The sequence below is a fragment of the Dipodomys spectabilis genome, unplaced genomic scaffold, assembly GCF_019054845.1.
Source record: "Dipodomys spectabilis isolate Male_0828 unplaced genomic scaffold, ASM1905484v1 ptg000097l, whole genome shotgun sequence".
NCBI classification, from domain to species: domain Eukaryota; kingdom Metazoa; phylum Chordata; class Mammalia; order Rodentia; family Heteromyidae; genus Dipodomys; species Dipodomys spectabilis.
The window spans coordinates 2,386,433-2,411,940 of NW_024870774.1; the positions used below are offsets into that span (position 1 = coordinate 2,386,433).

The 25,508-nt window shown below is 46.9% G+C and overlaps 1 protein-coding gene across 1 annotated transcript; it reads right to left on the minus strand.

The window, feature by feature from the left end:
• Window positions 1–1,885: 1,885 nt before the first annotated feature.
• On the minus strand, window positions 1,886–25,508 carry Nynrin (NYN domain and retroviral integrase containing). Its single transcript, XM_042686470.1, has 8 exons — window positions 25,262–25,508; window positions 14,721–15,364; window positions 12,402–13,961; window positions 10,044–10,174; window positions 9,812–9,908; window positions 7,979–8,080; window positions 7,650–7,751; window positions 1,886–6,586 (listed from the first exon to the last, which is right to left on the minus strand). The coding sequence occupies exons 1-8, from the start codon at window positions 25,457–25,459 to the stop codon at window positions 3,736–3,738; spliced, it is 5,685 nt and encodes a 1,894-aa protein (XP_042542404.1). The 5' UTR covers window positions 25,460–25,508; the 3' UTR covers window positions 1,886–3,735.

The window sequence follows — 25,508 nt, forward strand, 5'->3', positions numbered from 1 at the left end:
TTTTAACTTGGGAATGGAATATTTTCCTAGTCATGGTACTATCTACATACTGGCTATTTTATCATTTCTCTGTTGGAGCTGGGAAAGCCTACTGTTTCCCAACTATGAAGGAAAAGCTGAGGATGGGTATAAATGAGGGACTGGACTGTGGACAAACCTCCACATCTCCAAAAACAAAAAAATCTCAAATCTCTGCTCAGAATTTTTTTTTCAACAGTGAAGGAAAAAAAAACGCAGAAACCAATATGAGTAAAACTTGATTCCTTCTTAATCTATGATAGAAAATAAAGGGATTTTGCTAAGCTTTCCCAGTTCAGCCTCCACTTCTGCATCTTTTATTCTCTGACCTGAACGAAGTGTGATGTATTGCTTTTGGTGAAGAGGTTCCAGGGAGGCCTTCTCCAAATGACATGTGAACTGAGATCCATTGGCTCTGACATCTGTCTCCCTTATCGTTTTGAACTGCATGTGTTTGTTCAGTTGTCATGTGTGTACAAGTGTGTGTGCCTGTGCCAGTACTAGAGCTTGAACTCAGGGTCTGGGCATTGTCCCTTAGCCTTTCCACTCAAAACTGGTGCTTTGCCACTTGAGCCACACATCCACTTCCAACTTCTTGCTAACTAATCAGAGACAAGAATCTTACTGACTTGCTTGCCCAGGTAGGCTTTGAACCTAAATCCTCAGATCTCAGCCTCCTGAGCAGCAAAGATTAGAAATGTGAGCTGCTGGTGACCAGCTAGCTCTTCAGTTGTTGCTCTCCCTCACTTGACTATGGGCTCCAGTGGGGCAGAGATTATGTCAGTCACATTATCTGTTATCTGCTCCACACCTAGAGCCCAGAACACAGTAGGTACCTTATAAATAACAAGTAAATGAATGATAGTGACACAGGAGGCAGAGTTCTCAGGAAGGGAATTTCCCTCTTGCCACCTATGCTCATGCCAATGCTCAACAGATGAGAATGGCAGATGAGATTGTCAGCCAATAAGCAGAGGCCCAAAGCCAAGCAATTTGACAAAGGGTAAAAAGTCCTCCAAGCCAGAGGGGGAAGCACAGGGGTTTCTAACACAAGAAGAAGAGTAATATCAGCTAGGGAATACTGAAGCCCATTCTGTCCCCAAGATATACATTAGACTATTCACAAGATTATTTCCTGCCAGGTGCCTGTAGTTCATACCTATAAGCCTAGCTACTCAAGAAGCTGAGATCTGAGGACTGGGGTTCAAACCAGCAAAAGCAGGAAAGTTCATGAGTCTCTTATCTCCAATTAACCACCAAAAAATGCCAAAAGTGGTAGAGCAACAACCTTAAGTGAAAAAGCTAAAATTCAGCACCCAGGTCCTGAGTTCAAGCCCTAGTATTGGTACACACACACACACACACACACACACACACACACACACACACACACACACACACACACACTTCCTATAATCCTTATCCCATCACTTGGGATTTGTTACCTTGTATAACACTAATAAAGAAACAGGTCTGTCTCCAAATAGGCAGTAGGCAAACCTAAGTTTGTGGGGCTTCTGGTATCATCAATTCTGCATGAATACCCCTTCTGGAGCCAGGAACAATTGGTCTTCATTCCTACTCTGCCCACTTCTAACACAGGAACCAGAAGAACACCAGGTTGGACACCAAGCCTGGGCTTTCCACCCTGTGCTGGTGTAAACCAGCCAAGCTTCAGCATATCACTCTCTGTACCTGATCTACTCTAGCTGTCCATCAACAGCTTGGCCAGATGATCTTGAAAAGGCACTAACCTTCTGAAAGTCTCCATATCCACCTGAGAAATCTAGCAGTGACATCCACAACTGCCCACACTCCTTACCACCTAATTGAAACTAAGGTTAAAAAAAAAAGACTGAACATCAACTCTAGTTTAACCCATTTATTGACAAAATGAAAAAAAATCACTTTAAAAGGGGATACAGCATCAAAAATATAGTTAACAGAACAGAAGGGGAGGATAGGTTGCACATATCATTAGAAGAAAGGGAAGGACCAGGAATTGGGTAAGGTGGGAGAAGCAAGAGAGTATCTGCTAAAATCCTGAAGCTAACCTTTCAGTTCTTTGGCTGCCACTCAATCACTCTTGGACAGGATTAACAGCTGGAATTGGTTTAAGGAGAACATCCAGAGAGTCTATCTACAAATTGCCAAAGGATGACAGGGAGGGAAAAATGTATAGAATCCCAAAGGATTCTCTTGTTGAACCCTCTGCCAAAACCTTTTTCATGGTGGGAAATTCAATCCAGGGCCCAGTTCAGCCACCAATTGGTTATGTGACTTTGGACTAGTCATTTTCCCTCTCTGGGTTCTTTGCTCTACAGTAAAACAAGCAAGTTAGGCTTGATGGCAGATTTTCCTCTGGCTGCAGATTTCTGCAATGCCAAGTGTGCTGGTAATCTGAGCTGGGCCAACAGACTGGCAGAGCTACTGAAGAAAAGAAGCTACTACAGGGCTCACCCAGAGCAACACAATGCTGGTCTCACATGTTTTCCTCAACAGCAGCAGCAGTAGTAGTAGTAGCAGCAGCAGCAGCAAGAGCAATTCAGAGTGGAGCAAACACACTCATGAGAAACTCACTCTCACTACAGGAGTGGCTTTTGTATGGTGGCTCTGAGGGAGCTCAGGTTTAATTCTACACAGAATGTGGAGCCAGAGGACCAAGAGGTGAGGCAAATAAGACAATCACTCTATGCATGGTCTCAGGAAGGCAGGGCAGTGGAGACCATAGAGTATGATAAAGGTGAAGACAGAAAGCATAGAGGGCTGAGGACTTTGGAGGAGGGTTGGAAGGGGTTGGGAGATAAAGCCACTAAGCATCTGGCTGTGTAGTGAACCACCTTCTTCAGATACCCTTCCTCCTTCAGAGTAGGGGTGGGTGGGAGGGATGACCTTGGTCTAGCAAAAGCAGCTTTTCAAATAGAGATGCCACCCTTGGCATCAAATCCTTGGTTCCTGAGGGGCTGGCAATTATCAGCAGGGGTTATGAGTTGTTTCTTTGGGCTGGTGTCAAATGAGGTAGGTTACCCCTCCCCCTCCCCTTCCTGCCCCTCTCCCATGCTAAGGGGGAAGGGGGTGATGATAGTTGGCTATCCTCCCATCCTGAGCCACTGTCCTCTTGAGGGGGACTGAAGCCCTTTCTTGACATCTGGGAAGGTCAAGTCTGGCCTAAGCACATTGGCCAGGAAGATAGGGAGCCAGCTGCCTCCCACAATCCATGAAGGTTTGTGTCAGTGATAACTCCAAAGGCCAAGGCTCTCCAAATGTACAGGTTTCTGTCTGGGGAAAAGACTCATTTCATTTGTGAGGTCCAGAACCACACAGTTTTATGATTAAGACAGCCAGTAAGACCGGGGCAGGGAGAGAGAGATATATCACCATACACCTGCATGTGTGGGAAGGGGAAGAAGAGACTAGGAGGGGAAAAATCTCTGATCCTGGACTATTTTAGAAGGGGGCTTTGCTACCCTCCCCCATTGTAATAGTGTCAGAGGCGCATATATGACAGCCTTTGGCAAATTCTCTGACTACTCCAAGCTAGGGTAGTCAGACACTCATCCCTAAGTCAAGGCAACTCAGCAAAGCTTTAGGAAGCAACCTCTCTACAAAAGGCACATGGAGGGCCTCCAAAGAGCATAAAACACTGGCTAGGGGCAGAGGGAGGCCTAGTGGCAGAAACCCAGGACTGGGGCAGGGGGTTCCCCTCACCACTCTAGTTCACTGCTCCAAGCCCTTAAAAGGCAAAGATGTACTACTCTTGGCAAAGGTCTTCATCAGATTACTGGGATAGACACACCCTAGCTTCTCTGGGGTTGGGAAACCCCATACCCTATAGAGTGACAGGCTCAGCCGATCCCCAATATAGAAGGGCCCCACCCATTTGGCACTGTTGCCATTCCTGGGGAGGGACAGCAGGAGGACCTGGTCACCTACGTTCCACTCCGTCTCCTGGGTCTCCTGCTTGAATCGCCGATTCTCGGCTTTCTCACTGGGCTTTTCCGCCACCCTCAGGTGCAGCTCCAGCAGCTCGCTGAGCAACTGGAGCAGGAAAATATCCATCTTGAGCCCTTCAATGTTTGCACTGCTCATCTCCCACCACAAAGGCTTGGTCAGTCTCTCCTCACCTCCTGTCAGGATCCGGAATGGGGTAGCCTCCGTGGAGGAGGCCCTGAAGGCCAGATGCAGCAAAGGCAGAGAGGCTGCCCACTTCTTGCCATACAGGAAGATGAATTCCTTCAAGGCTCTCTTGAATTCCCAGTAGGCCTCTGAGCTAGTCAGACAGGTGAACTGGAGAACCCTACTCAGGGTAACTACCTGAGCTCCTAGGGCCAAGCCACAGCTCACTAGGACATGTCGGGCGAATTGGGGACCTTGGGCTGCCTCCAGCTTCACAGGAACCCCCCACCTGGAAAACACATGTTGAAGTAATAGCTGGGCCACTGCCATGTGTGTATAGGGCTTCAGTGGGAACGCTTCCACCCAGCGGGTGTTGGGGTCAGCCACAATGAGCACGTGCTTATAGCCCTCCTCACTTCCGGTGACTGGACCGACCACCTCCATCTGCAGGTTCGCCCAAGGAGCAGTGGACCTGATGGGCCACGGAGATTCAATAGCCTTCAGCTCGCAGCCTCCAAGGTTGCGGGGGAGGCAAAACAAGCAGCTCCTGCAGTAATCTTTCACATGTTCCTGTATCCCAGGCCACCAGCCCAGCAACCGCAGCTTTCTGTAGGTCTCCTCTGGCCTCTGGTGGCCCCCTACAGGGACGTCATGCACAGAGAAAATCAGATCCCTTCTCAGTTGCCTAGGAACTACCCAGACTTTGGGCTTTTTATCTCCCTTGAACATAAGCAGGCCACTCTCCTTGTCCAGGCTGAGTGACTGAAAGGCAGAACTAAAAGGGGAGGAACCAGATACTTTCTGACCAGCCTGAAGCTTGGCAATGACATCTGCTAGGGTGCTGTCACTCATTTGCAGTGCTAGTAGATTGGGCTTCTTGCCCATCAAATGAGGAGTCACCGCAGGGACTGGCACATCTGTTGGCAAATTCCAGCACTGCCCACCCCCTTGGGCACCTTGCTTAGCCAGGGTGTCTACAGTCACAGCAAACAGAGAGCCCCGGTAGGAGGTTCGGTAGATAAATGGCAGGGATGACAGACTAGAAGTGAGTGATATGATGTAAGAAAGCAGGTTTGGGTGAGGTAGGGGGGCCCCATCAGAGGACAAGAAGCCCCTGGCCTTCCAGAGGGGTAGCAGCTCCCACAGGAGGCTGAAAATCCAGCTGCAGTGGGTAAGGAAAACTACTGGGAACTGTGACTGGCCAAAGTGCTCCAGACCACAGGCCACAGCCGCCAGGTGGGCATAAGTGGGAGTGGAAGGGGCACAGGAAAAGGAAAGGGAGACAGGGGGGCTGGTGGGAGACAGGACATAGAGACCAAAGCCAGCACACCACTCATCATCACGGTAGAAGCAATAGCCTGACACGTGAATACAGATAAAAGTGGACAGGTCAGAAAAAGGAGGTAGAACCTGGAAGAATCGAGGCATGGAAGAAACAGGTGGCAGCAGTTGGTTTTCCCCCAGCAAGCCCTGCAAGAGGGTTAACTCTAAAGCCCTTTTGCCTTTATCCTGTACCAAGACGGACCATCGGATCAACCATGTTTTGGAAACCCCACCGCCCTCTTGTGCCTCAGGGTCTACAGTGGTCCGGGAGGTATAGGAAAGATCTAGGACCACTGGGGAATCTCCAAGACAGTGAGAAAAATGCTTGATTGCCCAGGCCACTGCATAGGGGCTGTCTCCCCCTGATTGGGGGCCCTCACTGTCCTCACCAGGGAGGAGGGGCTTCGAGGTATAGGCAATGAGGTGCTTTTTTCCCGAGTGCTCTTGATGAAGGATGGCTGTGAGTACCACTTGGCTCACTGTCACCTCCAGATAGAAGGGCAGCTGGGAGTTGGGGGCTGTCAGGCAGAGGACAGACACCAGGGCCTGCTTCAGGGCCAAGAAGGCCTTCTCATGCTCCCTGTCCCACTGCCAGTCTGGCTTCTGCTTGAGGAGGCAGTGTAGGGGGCCCACAAGGGCTTCATAGTCAGGGATGGCATTCCGGTGGGAGTCCATAAACCCCACAAAGAAGGACAGAGCTGTGAAGTTTCTGGGGATGGTCATCTGGGCCAGCTGAGCTAGGATCTGCTGGCAAGGAGCATTTCCATCCCAAGGGATGTCCAGGTTGGGAGAGGTCACCCCTGGCAGGAGGTCAATGTCTAGAGCTCCATCAGGAGGGTCATTCAGGCTGAGGTACTGAAGGATTTCCTCAGAAAGGGAAGGGCACTCAACACGGAATGGTGACTCCCAGGAAGAATCAAGACTGTCCTCCTCTGCTGTTTCTGGTATCCCTTGCCCATCCCTCTGCTCCTCTTCCTGCCTTTCTTCCTTTTCCTCTCTGGTTTCTTCCACATCCTGAAGCTTCTCCACAGGCCCAGGGTCAGAGTCATCACTCAGCTCTGAGATGCTGGCTGAAATGGGAGGAAGAGTCTTCCACACCTTCAAGAAGTTGCCGATGTCCATGTCCAACCTACAGACCAAAACAAGTCAAAGGAGAAGGGCAACCCCACCCCCAAAGGTCATCCAAGGGGAAATTCATTCCACACCTAAATGTCCCTGAACACCAGCCTCTTCTATGGCTAGGCTTAGTCAGATCCATACCTGTACCTGCCAGAACCTCAACATTACAGACTTTTCTGTGCCTCGAAGTCTTAGCAAATAAAATCCTCACTATCAAGACATATCTAAACTAGTTTTAAGCCAATGGCATCTAGTCTGACACTCCTGGGGACAGGATAACATGTACAGCTGGCTAACCTCAACCTCATTTCCACACTGGTGAAAGTGGACTTCAAGACCTGGCCTGGGAAGCAGGACCTGGCCAGGTCCAGTCAGAGCCAAGATTCCTGCTGGTCCTAGGAAATGGAAGATAGGTAGGAAAGTGACTCAAAGCAAGTAGATGCCAAAGGATAGCTGCTAGTTGCTATAGACCAGTTCTGCTAGCACTGACAAAGTGACTTGGAAAAGTCACTATAGTCTCAGATTCTTCTCAAGGGTCAAAGGAGATGGTTACCATGACAGTGTGTACTCAAGACACATCTGCTCCTTTAAACCTTAGCCAGCACAGGTTGCCCACACCTATAATCCTAGCTACTCAGGAGGCTGAGATCTGAGGATCCAGCCAGCCTGGGCAGACAAATTCAAGAGACTCTTACCTTGAATTAACCAGAACAAAACTGGAAGCTCAAATGGTAGAACATTAGCCAAGTGGAAAATCTAAGGGAGAGTGTCAGGCCCTGAGTTTAAGCCCCAGAATTGGCATCAAAATAATAATAATAACAATAATAATAATAAGGAGCACAAATACCAGTTGTAGAAGGATACATATTAGTAGTAAAGCTTGTAAGTAAAACATTGAAAGCATCCTGTAAGTGGCTATAGATACATCAGTATGTAATAGAAGTATAAAGATGTGAAAAAGCCAAGTGGCCCTGTTTATTAGTAAGCATTAGGCACATGGTAGCTAGCACAATCAAGAAGGATTTGATCAGTCCCTGGAGAGCTTGGGAGGCAGGGCAGGTCTGACCTTTTACCTGTTTGGCTTCTTTAGAAATTCATCCAATGTGGGGCCATCACGACCCAGAGGGTCATCTGGTACCATGAAGAGATTCCCCGCAAACGTGAAAGGCAGCAGACTGAACCCGGGAGAGAAAGGGGCATGTCATAGATGAGCTCGTGATTCATTACTGTCCCATATATAGTAGCCTGGTGCTGCCATAGACACTTAGACCTCCTTCCCCCAACCTCCAGGCTGGTGATGCAATCCCCACTCCCAGACCCCTTTCTCTTTACCAACATTTCTCCTATGGAGTGCCCAATATCAAGCAGAAGGATAAGTTCACACCCCCAGGGAGCACCTCACCGATCTGTGACCATGACTTTCTTGGAGTTATTCATCAAGACGTGAATCTGCTCATTGGTAACAATGACGCCATCTGTCTCTTCTGCCAGCTTTACCATGAACCTGCGTGGAGATGGAGGACTGCTAACTACCCAGTAACCATCTCTTTTATTTTCTGGAGACTAGAAAAATGAACTAGGCAGATGCAGGTGACTCACACCTGTAATCCTAGCTACTCAAAGATGGGACATCTGAGGATCATGATTCAAAGCCAGCCTGGGCAGTAAAGTCCATGAGATTCCTATCTGCAATTAACCTTCAAAAGCCCGAAGTAGAGATGTGGCTCAAGTGTAGAGGGCCAGCCTTGAGGAAAAAATGCTCAGGGACAGCACTCAGATGCTGAGTTCAAGCCCCAGTACTGGCAAACAAAAAGAAAAAAAAAGAAAAGAAAAGCAAGAGAGGGGAAAAATAGGAATAGAAAATGAAGTAGCAGTTCCACAATGAAGTATGTTAGACAAAAACACTACTCCTTGTAGTCAAAGTGCCAGGGCTCCAGAGCACATCTGGCATCATCAAGAGCCCCCAGCACTATGGATCAGGATGCATATAGCTCCTAGTATATAAATGAACACATTCCCTATGATACACATATGAATGAGATGCAGCATTCTAGTATCTAGCTCAGCATCTGCCACACAGTCTACACACAAATATCCCCGTTTTCTTTGCCAATGCACAACATTCATACGCGTGCCAAGACACAGGTATATACACTAGCATGTATAAAAATAAATTGTGTTGGGCTTGGAATGTGGCTTAGTGGTAGAATGCTTGCCTAGCATGAATGAAGCCCTGGGTTCAATTCCTCAGTACACATAAACAGAAAAAGCCAAAGTGCCGCTCTACCTCAAGGGCTAGAGCATTAGCCTTGACAAAAGCAGCTCAAGGACAGTGCCCAGGCCCTGAATTCAAGTCCTCAAGTCCCAGGAATGGCAAAAAAAAATAAATTTGTGGAAAAAAAATAATTTTTCTGAAGACCACCCTCTCTCTAAAGAAGGTGGTGATCACAAAAGAGGATACTCAGTTCTCCACCCACTGAAAAGTTTCATCTAACTACCCAATTATGCTCTTCAGGAAGTGTCCAGCAGGGGTCCTTCTGCAGTCAAGCATCTCTCCTCAAACCCAGTCCTGAACAGAGGATCTTACAGAACTTACACCAGGGGCTGGTTATTAAAGGAAAAAAGTCTGTGGCACATGCCAAGCTCTGAGACTAGATGGATGGATGTCAGATCTTGAGGAAAGTAGAAAAGAAACAACTCCTTGGCTAGCAAGGGAGGTGCTAAATAAAGCCAAGATCTCTATCTGTCAGACATCAACTCTGGGCTATGGCAGGGCCTTGCTGCAGTAGAGACAGGACTACAGAATCCCCCAGGCAGTCCAGGCCAGCCTAACTCCATTTTTAGAGACTAGTCTACAGGTCATCTACATGCAGCTGCATACATACCTCCTCCCAGTACCAGAGCTTAGGGGAAGAAAAGACTAAAGGAATTCTTTGAAACACTGATTTCACCCCAAACTGGCCACCAAAAACCTGAGGCACTTCTGATGCTCACTTGAAGCATGATGCTCATCCAATGCAAAGCAATGGCTCTTGATGGCCCACAGGCCATGGAAAAGAAAGCCAGGGAACTCATGGATGACCTTCTTAGCCAAAAAGAGCTCACCTTGAACTCTCTCTTCACTTGTACCACATCCTCCTCTTGGTCATGACTCCCGACCTCTATTTCCCCAGGGAAGATAGACTGGAGTCCACATCACACGCCAGCCCACAGAGAGGCCTGGGGAACTGCATACCTGTAATCACAGGTGGTGATCTTCTTGCCATTCTCCAGCTGGGAAGGGGTGATTGAAAGCATCTTGAGTGAGTGGAGTTTTGTCAGGAAGTGGCTTTCTAGTGGTAAAAGAGAGAAAAGAGAGATGATTAGGGAGAGGCCACGGTGGGGTAGCAGGAGGGTAGAGCCAAAAGGCAGGGAGAAGAAAAGCGTAGTAATGGAGGAAAGGTTGGGCAGGCATAGTAGTATCTCACCTCGCACTCTCCGGTTCTTCCTCAGCTGCCAGGTGGGCACAAATACAGTGATCTCCCGGTGTCCCCGGTTCCAGAAATACTGCACTGCCATGGCTATCCCTCGGCAGGAGAAGAAGTGCTGAAGGCCATGCCTGTGGGGTGGAGGAAGTGGCATCCTCTGTCAGGAGAAATGACCTTGCTTCATCCTCTTCTCTCAAACCCAGCCCCAGGCATCAGCAATGATGTTCTTCCTTCCCTCCATCTGTTTGAAGATCCACTGAATCTTCCCATATCCACTGAATACAGGACACTTGCAGATACTGTGTGTGTGCACATACACATACACATGCACAAAGAGGTGTAATCTATGTGCATGCATGCAAAAAAAAATTATATGTATATATATATATATATATATATATATATATATATATATATATATATGACATAAAAGACAAGAGAAAGAGGGAAGCCTCTATACTGGACTCAGTTTAAGCTTGAAGCAAAAAAAAAAGTCCCGATCACCTACTATGTGCTCAGAGCATTCTCATCAAGAATAACTACTCCAGCAGGTGATAAATTATGTGGTTTGGCACTTACTTGTGCTGATACGTCTCAGCAGTAATCATTAAGTAGGGCAGGCAATCTCTAAGGGCTAGAGTGGTCAGTTAGAACTTCAGAGATCTGTTCTGTGTTAGGTCTTGAGGTTTGGACCAAAGGTTTTCATCTCTGAGCCTGCTTCTGCATTTATCACAGAAGAAGAACAGAAACCTACCCTTATAGGGATGCTATAAGAATCCCATGCACTGCCAGAGGCCAAGTGACTCACTCCTGTAACCCTAGCTTCTCAGAAGACTGAGATCTGAGGATCCTGGCTAAAAGCTAGCCCAAGCAGGGAAAGTCTCTGACACGTTCATATCCGATTAACCAACAAAAAGCCAGAAGTAAAGTCAGCTGGAAGTGGTAGAGTGCTAGTCTTGAGCCGAAGAGCATTCGGGCCCAGAGTTCAAACCCCATGACCGGCAAAAAAAAAGAAAACCAGAAGTAAAGTAAACTCAAGTGGCAGAGCTCTAGCCTTGATCAACAAAGCTTAGGAGCCAACCAGCCAGACGTTAAAGTGGTTCACTTGTAATCCTAGCTACTTAGGAGGCTGACATCTGAGGATTGCAGTTTGAAGCCAGACTGGGCAGTAAAGATAATGAGATTCTTTTTTTTTTTGGATCCGGTCATGAGGCCTGAACTCTGGGCCTGGGCACTGTCCCTCAGCTCTTTGGCTCAAGGCTAGCGCTCTACCACTTGAGCCACAGTGCCACTTCCGGCTTTTTTTTCTTTTTGCTTACGTGGTGCTGAGGAATCGAACCCAGGGCCTCAGGCATGCAAGCGCTCTACCACTGAGCCACCTTCCCAGCCCAGTAATGAGATTCTTATCTCCTTTAAGCACCCCTCTCCCCCCCCCCCAAAAAAAAAAAACAACAACGAAGTGGAGCTTTAGCACACTGGCTTTGAGCAAACAAAAGCACTCAGCCACCTTCCCAGCCCAGTAATGAGATTCTTATCTCCTTTAAGCACCCCTCCCCCCCCCCAAAAAAAAAAAAACAAAAACACTAAGTGGAGCTTTAGCACACTGGCTTTGAGCAAACAAAAGCTCAGGGACAGTACCTGAGCTCTGAGTTCAAGCCCCAAGACCAGCACAAACAAGAACAAAAGAAAGAAAGAAAAAAGGAAGGAAGGAAGGAAGGAAGGAAGCCAGGCAGGCAGGCAGGCAGGCAGGCAGGCAGGAAGGAAGGAAGGAAGGAAGGAAGGAAGGAAGGAAGGAAGGAAGGAAGGAAGGAAGGAAGGAAGGAAGGAAAGAGGGAAGGAAAAGAACAATCACAGCTGGGTGCTGGTGGTTCACACCTATAATCCTAGCTACTTACTGAGATTTAAGGATTGCAGTTCAAAGCCAGCCTGAGCAGGAAAATCTGTGAGACTTTCATCTCTAAATAGCTACCAGAAAACTAGAAATGGCACTGTGTCTCAGAGTGGTAAAGTGCTAGCCTTGGACAAAAAAGCTCAGGGACAGCTTAGGCTATGAGTTCAGTCCCCACAACCAACAAAAAAAAAAAAAAAAAGAGGGAAGAATCTCAGGGACAGTGCCTAGGCCCTGAGTTCAAGACCCAGGACTGGCACACATACAAACACACACACACAGACACACACAAATAAACAATCAGTGCCTGCCACAGTGTGGGTACTCAGCATGTGCCAATTTCCTCCTATCTTTCTCCTCTTTGAATCCTTTCACCTCTATGGAAGTTATGAAATAATGGAAGCCTATATTGCATTTTCCAAAGGTACCTTGTCCCACCCCCACCCCACCCAATGCCCATGGCTACTCACACCATGGCCACACTGCTACCATCGATGACCACTCGCCGAAGTCTCTGGTTCCCAGGTTCCTCTGATAAGTTCAACTCGAAAGGCGTGTTTAGGGCCTCGTGATACCTTTGGAAGCTGGTCACTGTGCTGTTTGCTTGTGGCTGGCAGGGCAACTGCCTTGCTGCCCCCTCCAGAGCCCCCAAGAGCCCTTCCCTCTGGCATTGGTGCTTACTGCTGGGAGTCAAGGTGCTGCTGGACTGGTTATCCCAACTCCCAGGCTCTACCTGGCCCTTTGGCAAGGTGTTACCACCTCTTAACAAAGGCAGGGCTTCATTCTGCAGTTTGGCTACATCCAAAGCTGGACCTGCATCTATGGGTGCCTTCTGGGCTACGGGTGTTTTGGGAGCTCTGGAAGTTTTTGAACCTACAGGTGTTTTGGGGGGTGCAGACGCTTTTGGAGCTACAGATCCTGTTTTAGTTGTGGACCCAGTTTGAGTTTTAGGTGTTTTAGAACCTGCAGGTAATGCTTTTGTGGCAGGCATCTTCTGAGCTATGAGAGTTTGGGGAGCTGTAGATGTCACTTGTACTGCTGATACCAATGCTGGTTGAGCCACAGCTGCTTTTGGAGCTGTAGATGCCATGTGAACTGCTGGCTTTGTCAGGGCTGAAAGCACTTTGGGAGCTGTAGGTTCTGTGTGTCCTGCTGACATCTTTTGGGCTGTTGAAGGCATGTTGGAAGCTGCATGTGGCCCTTTGGCTGGGGGTAGGCTTTCTGCTTTGGCCACTGTGGCAGCAATGGGCACTTTGAGAGTGTCAGGCACTTCTGGAACTTCAGGGGCTGCCTGGGGTATCAGCCCCTCTTGAGCCATGGGCCTTCCCTGAGCTGTGGGCAGTGCTGTAAAGGACCCTTTTTCCAGGCCCTTACAATCTGATGGGCTATGTCCTTGATTCCCAGGGTCAACTTGAGCTTGTAGTTTGAGTGGAGAGGTCAAGGGTGGCCCTATCTGCGGAAGTCGTGAACTAATCTCATGTTTGACCCCAGAGCCCTCCGGGACCACCAGTAAGCTCATGACTTGTGGAGGACTCTCAGGCCTCAGACAGTTCTGTAGGGCTCTCTCTTCTCCCAGCTCCCCATTGGGTCTGCAAGCTGGGCTTTCTGCACTAGGCAGGGGAGCTAGCTCCTTCTGTTTCCACTCCAGATTTAAGGGCAAAGCATTCTGTCCTGGCAGCTTCAGCTGAATGGGACCCAGTGGCCTCTGCCAGAAGGGGAAATTGAAGCAGGCTTGGGACAGAAGGCAAGCCAGGTGGAGAGAACGCAATTCATTGATTGTCCAGAAGGATGCTGCAATAGTCCCAGGCCACAAAGGCCCAAAGGCTGGCCCTGGGGTCCAGGCCTTCCATGATGGACACACACTCAGGGATGACGCAGGAGGCTGGAAGGAGAGTTTATCTTCCACTCTCTGTACCTGCCTTTGCTTCAATAAGGCTTGTGTGTGGTGTGCAGAGTCCTCACTGCTGGTGGCTTGTGCTGGCCTTTCCTCTGGAGAGCTGTTTGTACCACCTTGGTTGTTGGAACCAACCCTAAAGGAAACAAGGTAGTTAAAAAGGTAGAAAGACACCAGGTACTCAGGAGGCTGAGATCTGAGGATTGTGGTTTGAAGCCAGCCAGGGCAGGAAAGTTCATGAGACTCTTACCTCCAATAAACTATTAAAAAGCAGAAGTGGAGGTGTGGCTCAAGTGGTAGAGCACTATTCTTGAACAAAAAAGCTCAGGACAGTCCCCAAGCCCTGAGTTTAAGCCCTAGGACCAGCATAGATTTAAAAAAAAAAAAAATAGAAAGGCCAGATGCCAGTGGCTCATGCCTATAATCCTAGTCTGTAATCTTCCTAATCTCAGAAGGCTGAGATCTGAGAATCATGGTTCAAAGCCAGCCCAGGCAGGAAAGTCCATGAGTGGACTAGAGTGGTAGAGCACCTACTGAGCGCTCTTATCTTCAATTAACCACCAAATAGCCAGAAGTAGCTCAAGTAGCAGAGCACCAGCCTTGAGTGAAAAAGCTAAAGGACAGTGCCCAGACCCTGAAGTCGAACCCCACCCAGTACAGTCACACACACACACACACACACACACACACACACACACACACACACACTATATATATATATATATATATATATATATATGAAGGAGGAGAGATTTAAAAAAAATAAGGAAAGAAAGAGAGAGAAAGAAGGAGAAAGACAAGGCCAATTTAGACCCCAAACTACTACTACTATTGTTTCTGGGGTGAAGAAGCAAGGACAGGATCAGAAAAGCCAGACATGTTGTCCAGAACTTACCATAGCAGCTGATTTGCTGTCTCCAGCTGTGTGCTCTGGGTTTGGACTAGAGACGGGGTAGCTCCCAGGCTCATCAATCTTTTGGGGTTTTCTGAGCCCCCATTCTGGAAGGACCCTATCTCCAGGAAGGGCTCAGGAGACTCTCCCACAGACACTATAGTTGTGTCTTCCTTCTGCTGGGGAAGGCAGATCGAGACCTCTGGGCTGGAGATGCCAAATTGGCCGAGCCACTCAATGATGTCCTCTTTGCCTGCAGCATCTCGGACCAGGCTCAGCAGAAGCTCTTGGACTGCTGGGGGCAACTGCAGGAGGTCTCCTGCATACTGGTCACCGCGGATCCATACCAGTGCCCCAAAGGCTCGGGTCACCTCAGCTTCCCAGACACCCCGGGAAGTTAGGAAAGAAGCAGGACCCCAACGCAACCTGGCTACCAGCTCCTCCAGCCAGTTCTGGGTCATGGTGAAAGACTCAGTCAGGCCGCCCACCATCAGGGAGCCAGGGGGGCCAGGCACTAGGTAGGCCAGGGTGCTCCAACAGAGGCAGTCCAGGAAGAGGCCCTGGGCCCCAAGGAAGGCGCAGTGCAGGACTGGTGGATAGCGAACCTCCTTCCATAGCTCTGGGCTACACAGGCCCTTCAGATATTCCTAGGCACCATAGAGAGAGCAAAAGGAAAGCAGTCCATTACTGACCTGCAGCTGGCTCCACTCTCTTTACCTAAAAATCCAGCCCCTTCCTAAGCCATGTCCTCCCTCTACCTACACAGGGCCAGCTGCTCTTTCCATGATCTTGACCCTCACACCCCATCTCCTTCAGGGAACACTGAGAGCACATGGCAGACACAAAAAGAGGAGAAAAAGGATCCAGGTACAGAGTCAAGAGATCTAGTTCTACTTCCATCGTGGAGTCATTAGATCGGGATCCTAAGGGCAGGGGATGGAGAGATACAGCATCAGCCAAGTAAGTGCAAAGCCCTGAGTCCAAGCCCTGATACCACACACACACACACACACACACACACACACACACACAAGAATGCAATTAGAAATCAACATGTTCAGCAAGACAAGTTAAACTCAAAAAGCTAAATATCGTATATTTTACTCTTGTGGAAGCTAGACTTAAAGGACATTTTATATATGAGGTAGTACATGATTTGGAACTATTTAGGAGGATAAGAGGTGGGGGAAGAGAGGGGAAATGAAAGTTAGAGGATAGCAGGGCATTGGTGGCTCAGGCCTGTTTTCCTAGCTATTCAGGAGGCTGAGATCTGAGGATCACAGTTCAAAGCTAGCTGGAGCAAAAAAGTCCATGAGATTCTTATCTCCAATCAACCATCAAAAAACAGGAGTGGAGCTGTGGCTCAAAGTGGCAGAGCACTAGCCTTGAGCAAAAATCAGCTCAAGGACAGTGCCTAGGCCCTGAGTTCAAGCCCCACAACTGACAAATAATAAAATAATAAAAAAGAAGAAAGAGGGTAAATAACTTCAAAGTACATTGCAACTATATATAAAAGTAGTATAAGGAATTTCAGTAAAAGCTGTCAAGAAATAGAGTTGGGGGGGCAGGGCAAGAAAAAGAAATAAAGAGGTTTATTCTGATTAATTTGTATCCTGTTTAGAGACCAAAAGGAACAAAAACTAAAGTGAAGGAAATCTGTCATCTTCTAATGGCTTCAGTCTCTTAACCTCTAAAATGATAGATGAAACTATATACTCCAGGGCCAGTTCTCTGGCATTATATAATTGTGATAGTTAGGGAAAGAGACTGAACACTACTAAGCATTCTCTGTACTTAAGCGTGACCTGGGGCAAGTTATTTATTACCTCATCTTCCCACCAAGCCACCTGATTCCTATTGTCAAGACAGATTCCACATCATAAGTGTAGTGAGTATTATGGAATACTGACATAGTGCGTTATTGAATACTGATATAGTATGTTCTAGGATATTGACATAATGCGTGTGTTATTGAATACTGTGCCTCAGTGGATTGTCTCGCTCTTCGGAGGTCCTAAGTGTGCCTTCCCCAGAATTACAGTCCACATCTACCTGACTTTGAAAGCAGAGCTCTTTCCACCTCTTCTGTCTGACTACCAACCAGGTGACTACAGTGAGTAGCAGGTAATCCTAAAAGATTCCAACTTAATCCTTGTCTAGTACAACCTGCACTTGTAACCATGGTAACTGTTGCCCAGAGGCAGAGATTAAGTTGCTGGGCCAGTGTCCAAGGTTTTAAAATGCCCCACTGATACATATAATGTCTAATCAGAAGGAAGACCTCTGGCTCTCTGGCCAAGAGGGAGAAAAGTGTCTGGGAGACATTGAGTTCCTCCACTCTCTGTCTGAGTTCCACTAGCACAGGCCCTTGAACTCTAAGAAGCAGGAACACTTGCAGTTAATCCACCAGCCCCTATGGACTGTATCATCCTTCTTCCTGCTTTCCCCAACAGTTCCATTAGAAGATAAATGCTCCATTTCAGATTTTCAACCATCCTGAAGTTCAAGCCAGCACCTCTGCTCAAGTATCCAGGAAATGCTTTCCTGTTTAAGCCTATGTTTGACTCTTACACCTGGCCTAAACTATAGACATGCAACCTCTTCTCCAATCCCTGCTCCAAAATATACTCAGTTGTTAATCTCTGATTTTCAACCAGACAAAATGACCACAAAATTTGATAGGCATCCAGTCAATCCCTCCCACTCAATCTTCACCTGGTCATATGAACCCGCAAGGCAAATCTGACCAGGTACAAAATAACATGTGAAAATAAAGAGGCATGCTGCAAAAGAAAAGTATGGATTCATTCTCTCTGTCTCAGTCTCTGTCTCTGTCTCTGTCTCTCTCTCTCCCTCCCTCCAAAGATCTTAGAATATTTCTGTCAAGTGTGTGTGTGTGTGTGTGTGTGTGTGTGTGTTCTGGTCCTGGGGCTTGATTCAGGACCTCTTGATCTTGCTCAGCATCTTGCTACCACTTGAACCAAACCTCTAGCCCAGGTTTTTTGCTTGTTAATTGGACATTGAGTCATTTGTACTTTTCTGACCAGGCTGGCTTTGAACTGCGAATCTTCAAATCTCAGTTCCCTGAGGAGCTAGGATTATAGACATGAGCCATTACAGCTAGGCCTGTTCAATATTTTTTTTATTGAAAAGTACAAATTGAGATGGTTTTCAAAATAATCAAAATGACTAGGCATCAATGGCTCTGGCCTATAACCCTAGCTACTCAGGAGGCTGAGATCTGATGATCAAGGTTCAAGACCAACCCAGACAAATCATACTGTTACCTCCAATTAGCCAGCAAAAAGCAGGAAGTGGAGGCATGGTTTAAGTGGTAGAACACAGCATGGAAAAAAATTCACAAGAGAACACTAGGCCTTGAGTACAAGACCTAGTAATGGCATTAAAAAAGTTTATTACCATTACTTTCCTCAGAGATGTAATAAATGATATGAAACACACAAAATATGAATAGGATGCTTCTAAATTTTTTTTTAAAAAAACTTTTTTGTGCTGGTATTGAGTCTTGAACTCAAGACCTAAATGTTGAACATTAGCTAATTTTTAATTCCTTTTTTGCTCAAGAATAGCATTTTATCACTTGAAACAGCTCTACTTCTGGCTTTTTGGTGGTCACTTGGAGCTAAGAATCTCACAGACGTCCCTGCCCATCTGACTTTCAACCATGATCCTCAGATCTCAGCTTTTTGAGTAGCTAGGATTACAGGCATGAGCCACAGGCACCCAGCCAAAATGACTTTTAGACATTGAAAATATGATAGCTAAGCCAAGTGGCACTGTCTGTGATCCCAGCTACTTTGGGGCAGAAGGATTACTTGTTAAGGCCATCCCAGGCAAAGCTGTCCACTCCATGACAAAAGCAAAATAGAAAAAACAAGTAGCTATGCACCAGTGGCTCTTATTTATAATCCTAGCTACTCAGGAGGCTGAGATCTGAGGATAATGGTTCAAAGCCAGTCTGGGCAGGAAAATCCTTGAGACTCAATATGCTAGTAAGAACAAACAAACAAACAAACAAAAAAATCTATGCCAAATTCTACCCTTCTACAGAAAAAAAAAAAAAAGAACCAAAAAGCCAGAAGTAGAGCTGTAGCTCAAGTGGTAGAGCACTAGCTTTGAGCCAAAGAAGCTCAGGGACAGTACCCAGGGCCTGAATTCAAGCCCCAGGCTGGTGCACACACGCACGCGTGCGCGCGCGCGCGCACACACACACACACACACACACCAACTGAACACCACAACACAACAACACAACAGAACACCAACTGAACACCACATCACAACAACCCAACACAACAGAACACCAACTGTTTGGTAAAATATTTGAAATGTTTCCCAAAAGTTTCTGTGTTAAAAGCTCAGTCCTCAGCTTGACATGATTGGGAAGGTCTAGAACCTTTGTGATGTCCTTGTAGAAACAGGTTAGGCCACTGTGAACATATCCTTGAGGGGATGTTGGAAAGCTATCCCTTTCTTTGTCTCTCTCTCTCTCTCTTTTTTTTTTTTTTTTTTTGGTTGGTTGTGGAGCCTGAACTCTGGGTCTGGGCGCTGTCCCTCAGCTCTTCAGCTCAAGGCCAGTGCTCTAACACTTGAGCCACAACACTACTTCTGGCTTTTTCTGCTTATGTGGTGCTAAGGAAGCGAACCCAGGGCCTCATGCATGCAAGGCAAGTGCTCTACCACTGAGTCACCTTCCCAGACCTCTTTTCTTTTTTTAGCAGCCATGAAGTAAGCAGTCTCCACTGCTATGTGTTCCAATCAGGATGCACTGTGCAATCACAGGCCCAAAGCAACAGGGTCAAGCAAGTATGGATGGAAATCGCTGAAACTGTGAACCAAATAAGGCTTTCTTGATCATAGGTTGTTTATCTCAGGTATTTTATCACAGTGGTGGAAGGCTAACTAGTATGCTAATTAATACGCTAACTAATACATAAAAATTGCTTTGAGAAGCTACTGGAAGATTTAAGGATTAGCAATAGGAACAAAAAATAGACAAAAGCAAAAAAATTAAAGTAAAATCATAGTACATCTCAGTATATGGATGTGAATATGTGGATAGGCATAATTAAACAACCACTAAAGACAGATTTAGCAGAAAACTCAAACAAGCTACCTTGGGAAGAAAGAAGAAATGTCTATAGAGCTAAATCTGACAATTGGAAATAAAAAACAACAACATCTATAATTGATCAAAAGGTTATTATGTCTAGCTGGATGTCAATGACTCATACCCATTATCCTAACTACTTAGGAGGTTGAGATTGGTAGGATCATGATTTGAGGCTAGCCCAGGAATCCATACAAGAGCCTTTCTACAACAATAGCTGGACACAGTGTTGCACATCTGTCATCTGAGCTCTGAGGGAGGCTGAGGTCTAGAGGATTCAAATTTCAGTATAATCTGGGCAAAAGAGAAAGGTTGTAAGATTCCATTTCAGTGAAAGAAGATGAAAGTGGTGGTATGTACCTATCATCCTAGCTAAAATGAGAAATATAGGAAAGAGAAAAAGGAAGGGAGGATTATATTTTATACTTTTTGATAGAAATGCCAGAGCAAGCATCCATAGGGAAGGGTACTGACAAGGAGATAGAACAGAAAATCACTATCTCTTTTTTTTTTTTTGCCAGTCATGAGGCTTTAACTTGGGGTCTGGGCACTGTCACTGAGCTATTTTGCTCAATGCTAGCACTCTGTCACTTTGAGCCACAGCACCACTTCTGATTTTCTGGTGGCTAATTGGAGATAAAAGTCTCACACTTTCTATCCAGGCTGGCTTTGAACTATAATCCTCAGGATCGCAGGCTCTTCTTTAGCTAGGATTACAGGTCTGAGCCACTATCTTCTTTTATAAACCTTTTTTTTTTTTCTTTGCCAGTCCTGGGGCTTGAACTCAGGCCTGGGCACTGTCCTTGAGTAGTTTCTTTTGCTCAAGGGTAGCACTCTACCACTTGAGCCACAGAGCCACTTCCAGCTTTTTCTGTGTATGTGGTACTGAGGAATTGAACCCAGGGTTTGATGCATGCTAGGCAAGCACTCTATCACTAAGGCACATTCCCAGCCGATTCTTTCTTTTTTTTTTTTTTTTTGCAAATTCTTTATTGTGATTAAGTGATTACATAATTTGACAAATTTGTGGGATAGTGATCCAGCCCATTCTTTTATAAACCTTTGAAGTATTTTTTTAAGCAATTTAAAATGTATATTACTTGATAAAAGTTTAAGTTAGGAATTAAGTACTTGCAACACAATTAGGTAGATGTTTCACAGTTAGCTGGTGGGGAACGTATAGCCCTATTAGCATTTGCCAATTTCAATGGGGTAAATACTCCCAGTGTGGCTATAAATATTACTCTAGCAGTTTACAAAGTTCCTGAAATTTTAACAGTGGTTCAGGAGGAGCCAAGTCCAACACTCCTCCGACCACAGACAACTTCCTTGGTTCTTCCCATAGTGTGAGGCAAGGACAGATCCATTTCCAACTGACAGCCACACCAAAGTGTACAAGCCTCGCCATAACCCAGAGTTCCAGAATCCAGACTCCAAAAGTCACCTCTCCACCCAAAGTTCACTATCCAGTACCACAAAAATCAATCAATCAAGCCATCGCCTCTACTGCCACAGCTATGGTTGGAGCTCAGGGCCATGCACTTACATGGCTTCCTTTGCTTGGTAGGCAGGTGCTCTACCACTTGAACCAAGCTACCAGCTTTTTTTGCTTTAGCTATTTTTCAAATAGTCTTTTTTTGTTGGTCGTAGGGCTTGAATTCAGGGCCTGGGCGCCATCCCTGAGCCTCTTTGTGTTCAAGGCTAGTACTCTACCACAAGCCACAGCACTACTTCCTCAGATAGAGTCTTGTGCTTTTTCGCACAGGCAGATCAGGCCATAGTCCTCTTACCTAATGCCTACCAACTAGCTGAGATTACAAATGAATAGCACCAGATTTTGTTCTTCCACAATCTTTGGGCTCCCCATTGCTTCCCTCCATCTTCTCCAAAAGGGAGAAAGGCAAACATGCCACCTTTTCTTTCTAACACCCAACCCAAACTCACATTATTGTGAAGGAAGGCAGAAAGAACGAGTAAGGCTTATCCCTGGGCTTTTCTAATCACTATTAAAACTCCTCTCATCCAAACACTTGTGGTTCACACCCATAATCCTAGCTATTCAGGAGGCTGAGAACTGATGATTGAGGTTCAAAGTCAGGCTAGGCAGATAAATCTAAGAGATTCTTTCCCCAATTAGCCAGCAAAAAGTGAAACAAAACAAGACACAGAATGGGAGGTATAGCTCAAGTGGTAGAGCACCAGCTTTGAGGAAAAAGCTAAGAGTTGTGAGGCCTTGTACCAGCACAAACACAAAGGAAAAAAAGGAAAGGAAAAAACCAACTGGGAAAAAAGGGGGAGGGGCAACCCTCTTCTCCTTATTTGCTGTTTTCTCTTCAGAGAAGCCATGATTTTGCTGCGAACATGCTTTACGGCAATATCCTTGATATTTTATAGTCCTCCAAAACTACAAAACAATTTAAAGGTACCCAAGATTTTTCCAGAAATCTAAGTCCATATGATGTACAAATATACCCAGGCCTTTTTCAAGATGATCCTACCTAGTTCCTTCTTAACTCTTCCACTCAGACCCAAACAAGCCAGTCTACCAGATAGCCTAGGTAGGAGAATCCACAGTCAAAGTCCAAGATTCTGTGTCCGTAAAGCTGGGATTGCAGTCAACTAGCCATACCACCTCCATGTGGAAAAGACAAGGAATGTTCATAAAGCCAAGCCTCTTACTTTACAAACAAGGAGACCAACACTTAGGGGAAAAGTTTTGCTCACTCATACAACTATTTAAGAACAGTAATACCTCACTCTATCCCTCACAGCTCTCCACATTTTGCAAAAGTTTTGTTTTTGTTTTTGTTTTTTTTTGGGTCCGGTCGAGGGGCCTGAACTCTGGGCCTGGGCGCTGTCCCTCAGCTCTTCAGCTCAAGGCTAGCGCTCTACCACTTGAGCCACAGTGCCACTTCGGGCTTTTTGCTTATGTGGTGCTGAGGAATCGAACCCAGGGCCTCGAGCATGCAAGGCAAGCGCTCTACCACTGAGCCACCTTCCCAGCCCCAGTAGGTGGTTTGGTTTTTTTTTTAATTTTTCTTTTTTCTTTTTGTTGGTCATGGGGCTTGAACTCTGGGCCTGGGCGCCGTCCCTCAGCTCTTCAGCTCAAGGCCAGCGCTCTACCATTTCAGCTACAGCGCCCCTTCCGCAAAAGTATTTTAATAGCACCTATTATTCCAACTGGCTCTCACAACCCCTCTACAAAGTGGGCATTTTCACATTGTTTTATAGATAAGGGAATTGTCCTCCCAAATAGCAAATTATTCAACCCAGACTCACCCCCCTCCCAGCTAGAAGATAGCAAACCCTAATCTCAAACTCTAACACACCCCTGAATCTGGGTCATATTTGGTGATGACATGTCAGATTCAGATCTCTAAACCCCTGGGACAAAATCTTATCCTTCTCCCCAAATTTCTTCCTTCTATTCTCTGGGCAACAGGAGAGAGAGTCCTATAATCACCTTTCATTAAGCTCCCACCTTTTTTTTTTTCCTTTGCCAGTAGGGGAACTTGATCTCAGAGCCTGGGTGCTGAGTGCTGCTGTCCCTCAGTTTTGTTTTGTTTTTTTGTTTTTCTCTCAAGGATGGTACTCTACCACTTAAACCACATCTCCACTTCTGGATTTTTGTTGGTAAATTGGAAGTAAGTCTCACAGACTCTTATTTCCTTAAGAAAGAGATTCTTAGATCTCAACTTCCTGAGTAGCTAGGATTACAGGTATACAGGCAAGTCACTAGTGCTTGGCTCTGCCACTAGCAGTGCTGTAAAGGCAGTGGGAGAGGGAACTGAGTCACTGGATTTACTAAAGGTAGCAATGGGAGCTGGCACTGCCAGGCTTGAACTAGCTAAATCAAGACTTAAGCAAGGAGCAGGGGAGCGAGCACTTAGTATACTCACAAAGCTAGAGATGTGGCTTAATGCATAAGATCCTGTGTTCAACTACACAGCAAACCCCCCCCCCAAAAAAAAACACAGTAATAAAAGACTGAGTTGTGGTATTTAATAGTAACAAAAATATTTAGAACCCAAGAGATTCTTCCTACATTTTTTCTTTGTTATAATTTTTGTGCCTATTCTGGAGCTTGAACTCAGGGCCTGAGTATTGTCCCTGTTTTTTTGCTCAAGGCTACCACCTAAGCCACAGCACCTCTTCTAACTTTTTGCTGGTTAATTGGAGATACAAATCCCATGGACTTTCCTGCCCTGGCTGGCTTCAAACCACGGTTTTCAGATCTTAGCCTCCTGAGTAGTTAGGATTACAGGTGTGAGCCACCAACACCCAGCTAGGCCTCTTCCTACTAACCTACCCTGTTCTAGCTTCTGAAACTTCTTACTCTCAAAAGTCTCCAGCCCATCTAGTCTCACTAGACACTCCTCCCCTCCCAGCTCCCACCCCTTCCCTCCCAAAACCTCTAAGGAACTGAAAACCCTCCCTTGCCCCAGCACCTCTGTCAGAAAAGTGCTGATGTAAGCAGCTCAAGGAGGGGGTGAGGGAGGAGCTTTACTGCTGGCTGTATTCTGGGCCTCCTCTCCCAATGGCCTTGATCTAGAATACTGTGTGTCTGGGGGAAGGTGGCTTGGGACAGAGTGAGGCTGTAACATTTCTACCAGGAAAAGATAAGGGAATTTGAGGGCAGTGGGAGCACCAGAGGCCCAGGCAAAGCAGCAGCTAGGGAGAGAAGCCAGGGAAAATACAGGAGACATACTATGTGACTTGGCCAGTCAAACATCCGGCCCCAATTGCAGGGCCTTTAGTCTCCTCCCAGGTCCTCTCTCATGCCCAAGGGCTACAGTCTTCCCCAGCACCTAACCCGAGCCCCTTATTCCAGGCAGCCTCGTATATCTAACGTGTGAGGCAGACTCCTGGGCTCCAGTCCAAACCCCACCACCCCACGCCTACTTGGCCCTTAGCACTTAGGCAGGCCTCTCTTGCTCTCTGATCTCCAAACTCCTTATTTCTAAAAATGCCAGCATGGCTTTGGAAGTGTCTCTGAAGACCAGCTCCACCTCCTCCCTTCAATCCTAGCACTCAGGATTTAAGAAAGATCTAGGCCTTCAGTGAACAAAGGGGTGTGTAGCAAAGCCACAGAAATAACAGGGCCTTACCACTGGTCCCCTGATGGAATCCTGGGGCCTGGCCAGGGACAGCTAGTGGGATAACACACTCGGGGAAGGTTCTCCCAGAGCATCGGAGGGACAGAAGTGACACGCAAGAGAGGGGTGGGGCAGAAAAGAGAGAAGGGACCGGAGGGAAGGAGCTTGGACTGCAGATCTGGAGACAGAACAGCCCTGCCCTCACTACCTGCAAACCCCACTACGGGATCCACTTCGGGGGGGGGGGGTCCTCTGGGGGCCGCTGCCTCCCGAGGAGTCGCAGAGAGAGGCGTCGGGCTGGGAGAGGAGCTGTTTACCTTGGCCTTGCCCGTGTTCTCCCGGGGCCCCTCCAGCTGCAGCCAGAAGTAAGAGGTGTCGGGGCGGCTCTGGAAAGCGTTCAACTTGACCCTGAAGATGCGTTGCACTTGGAGCTGCTGCCGCCGCACCCGAGCCTTGGATTTTGTCTGCACCATTAACCATTCCAGCGCCGGGGGTTCGCCCCCCGACAGGAGCATGGCCGCCCCGCCCGCCCTTGGAGAGAGCCAGAATCCCAGTGACACCCGG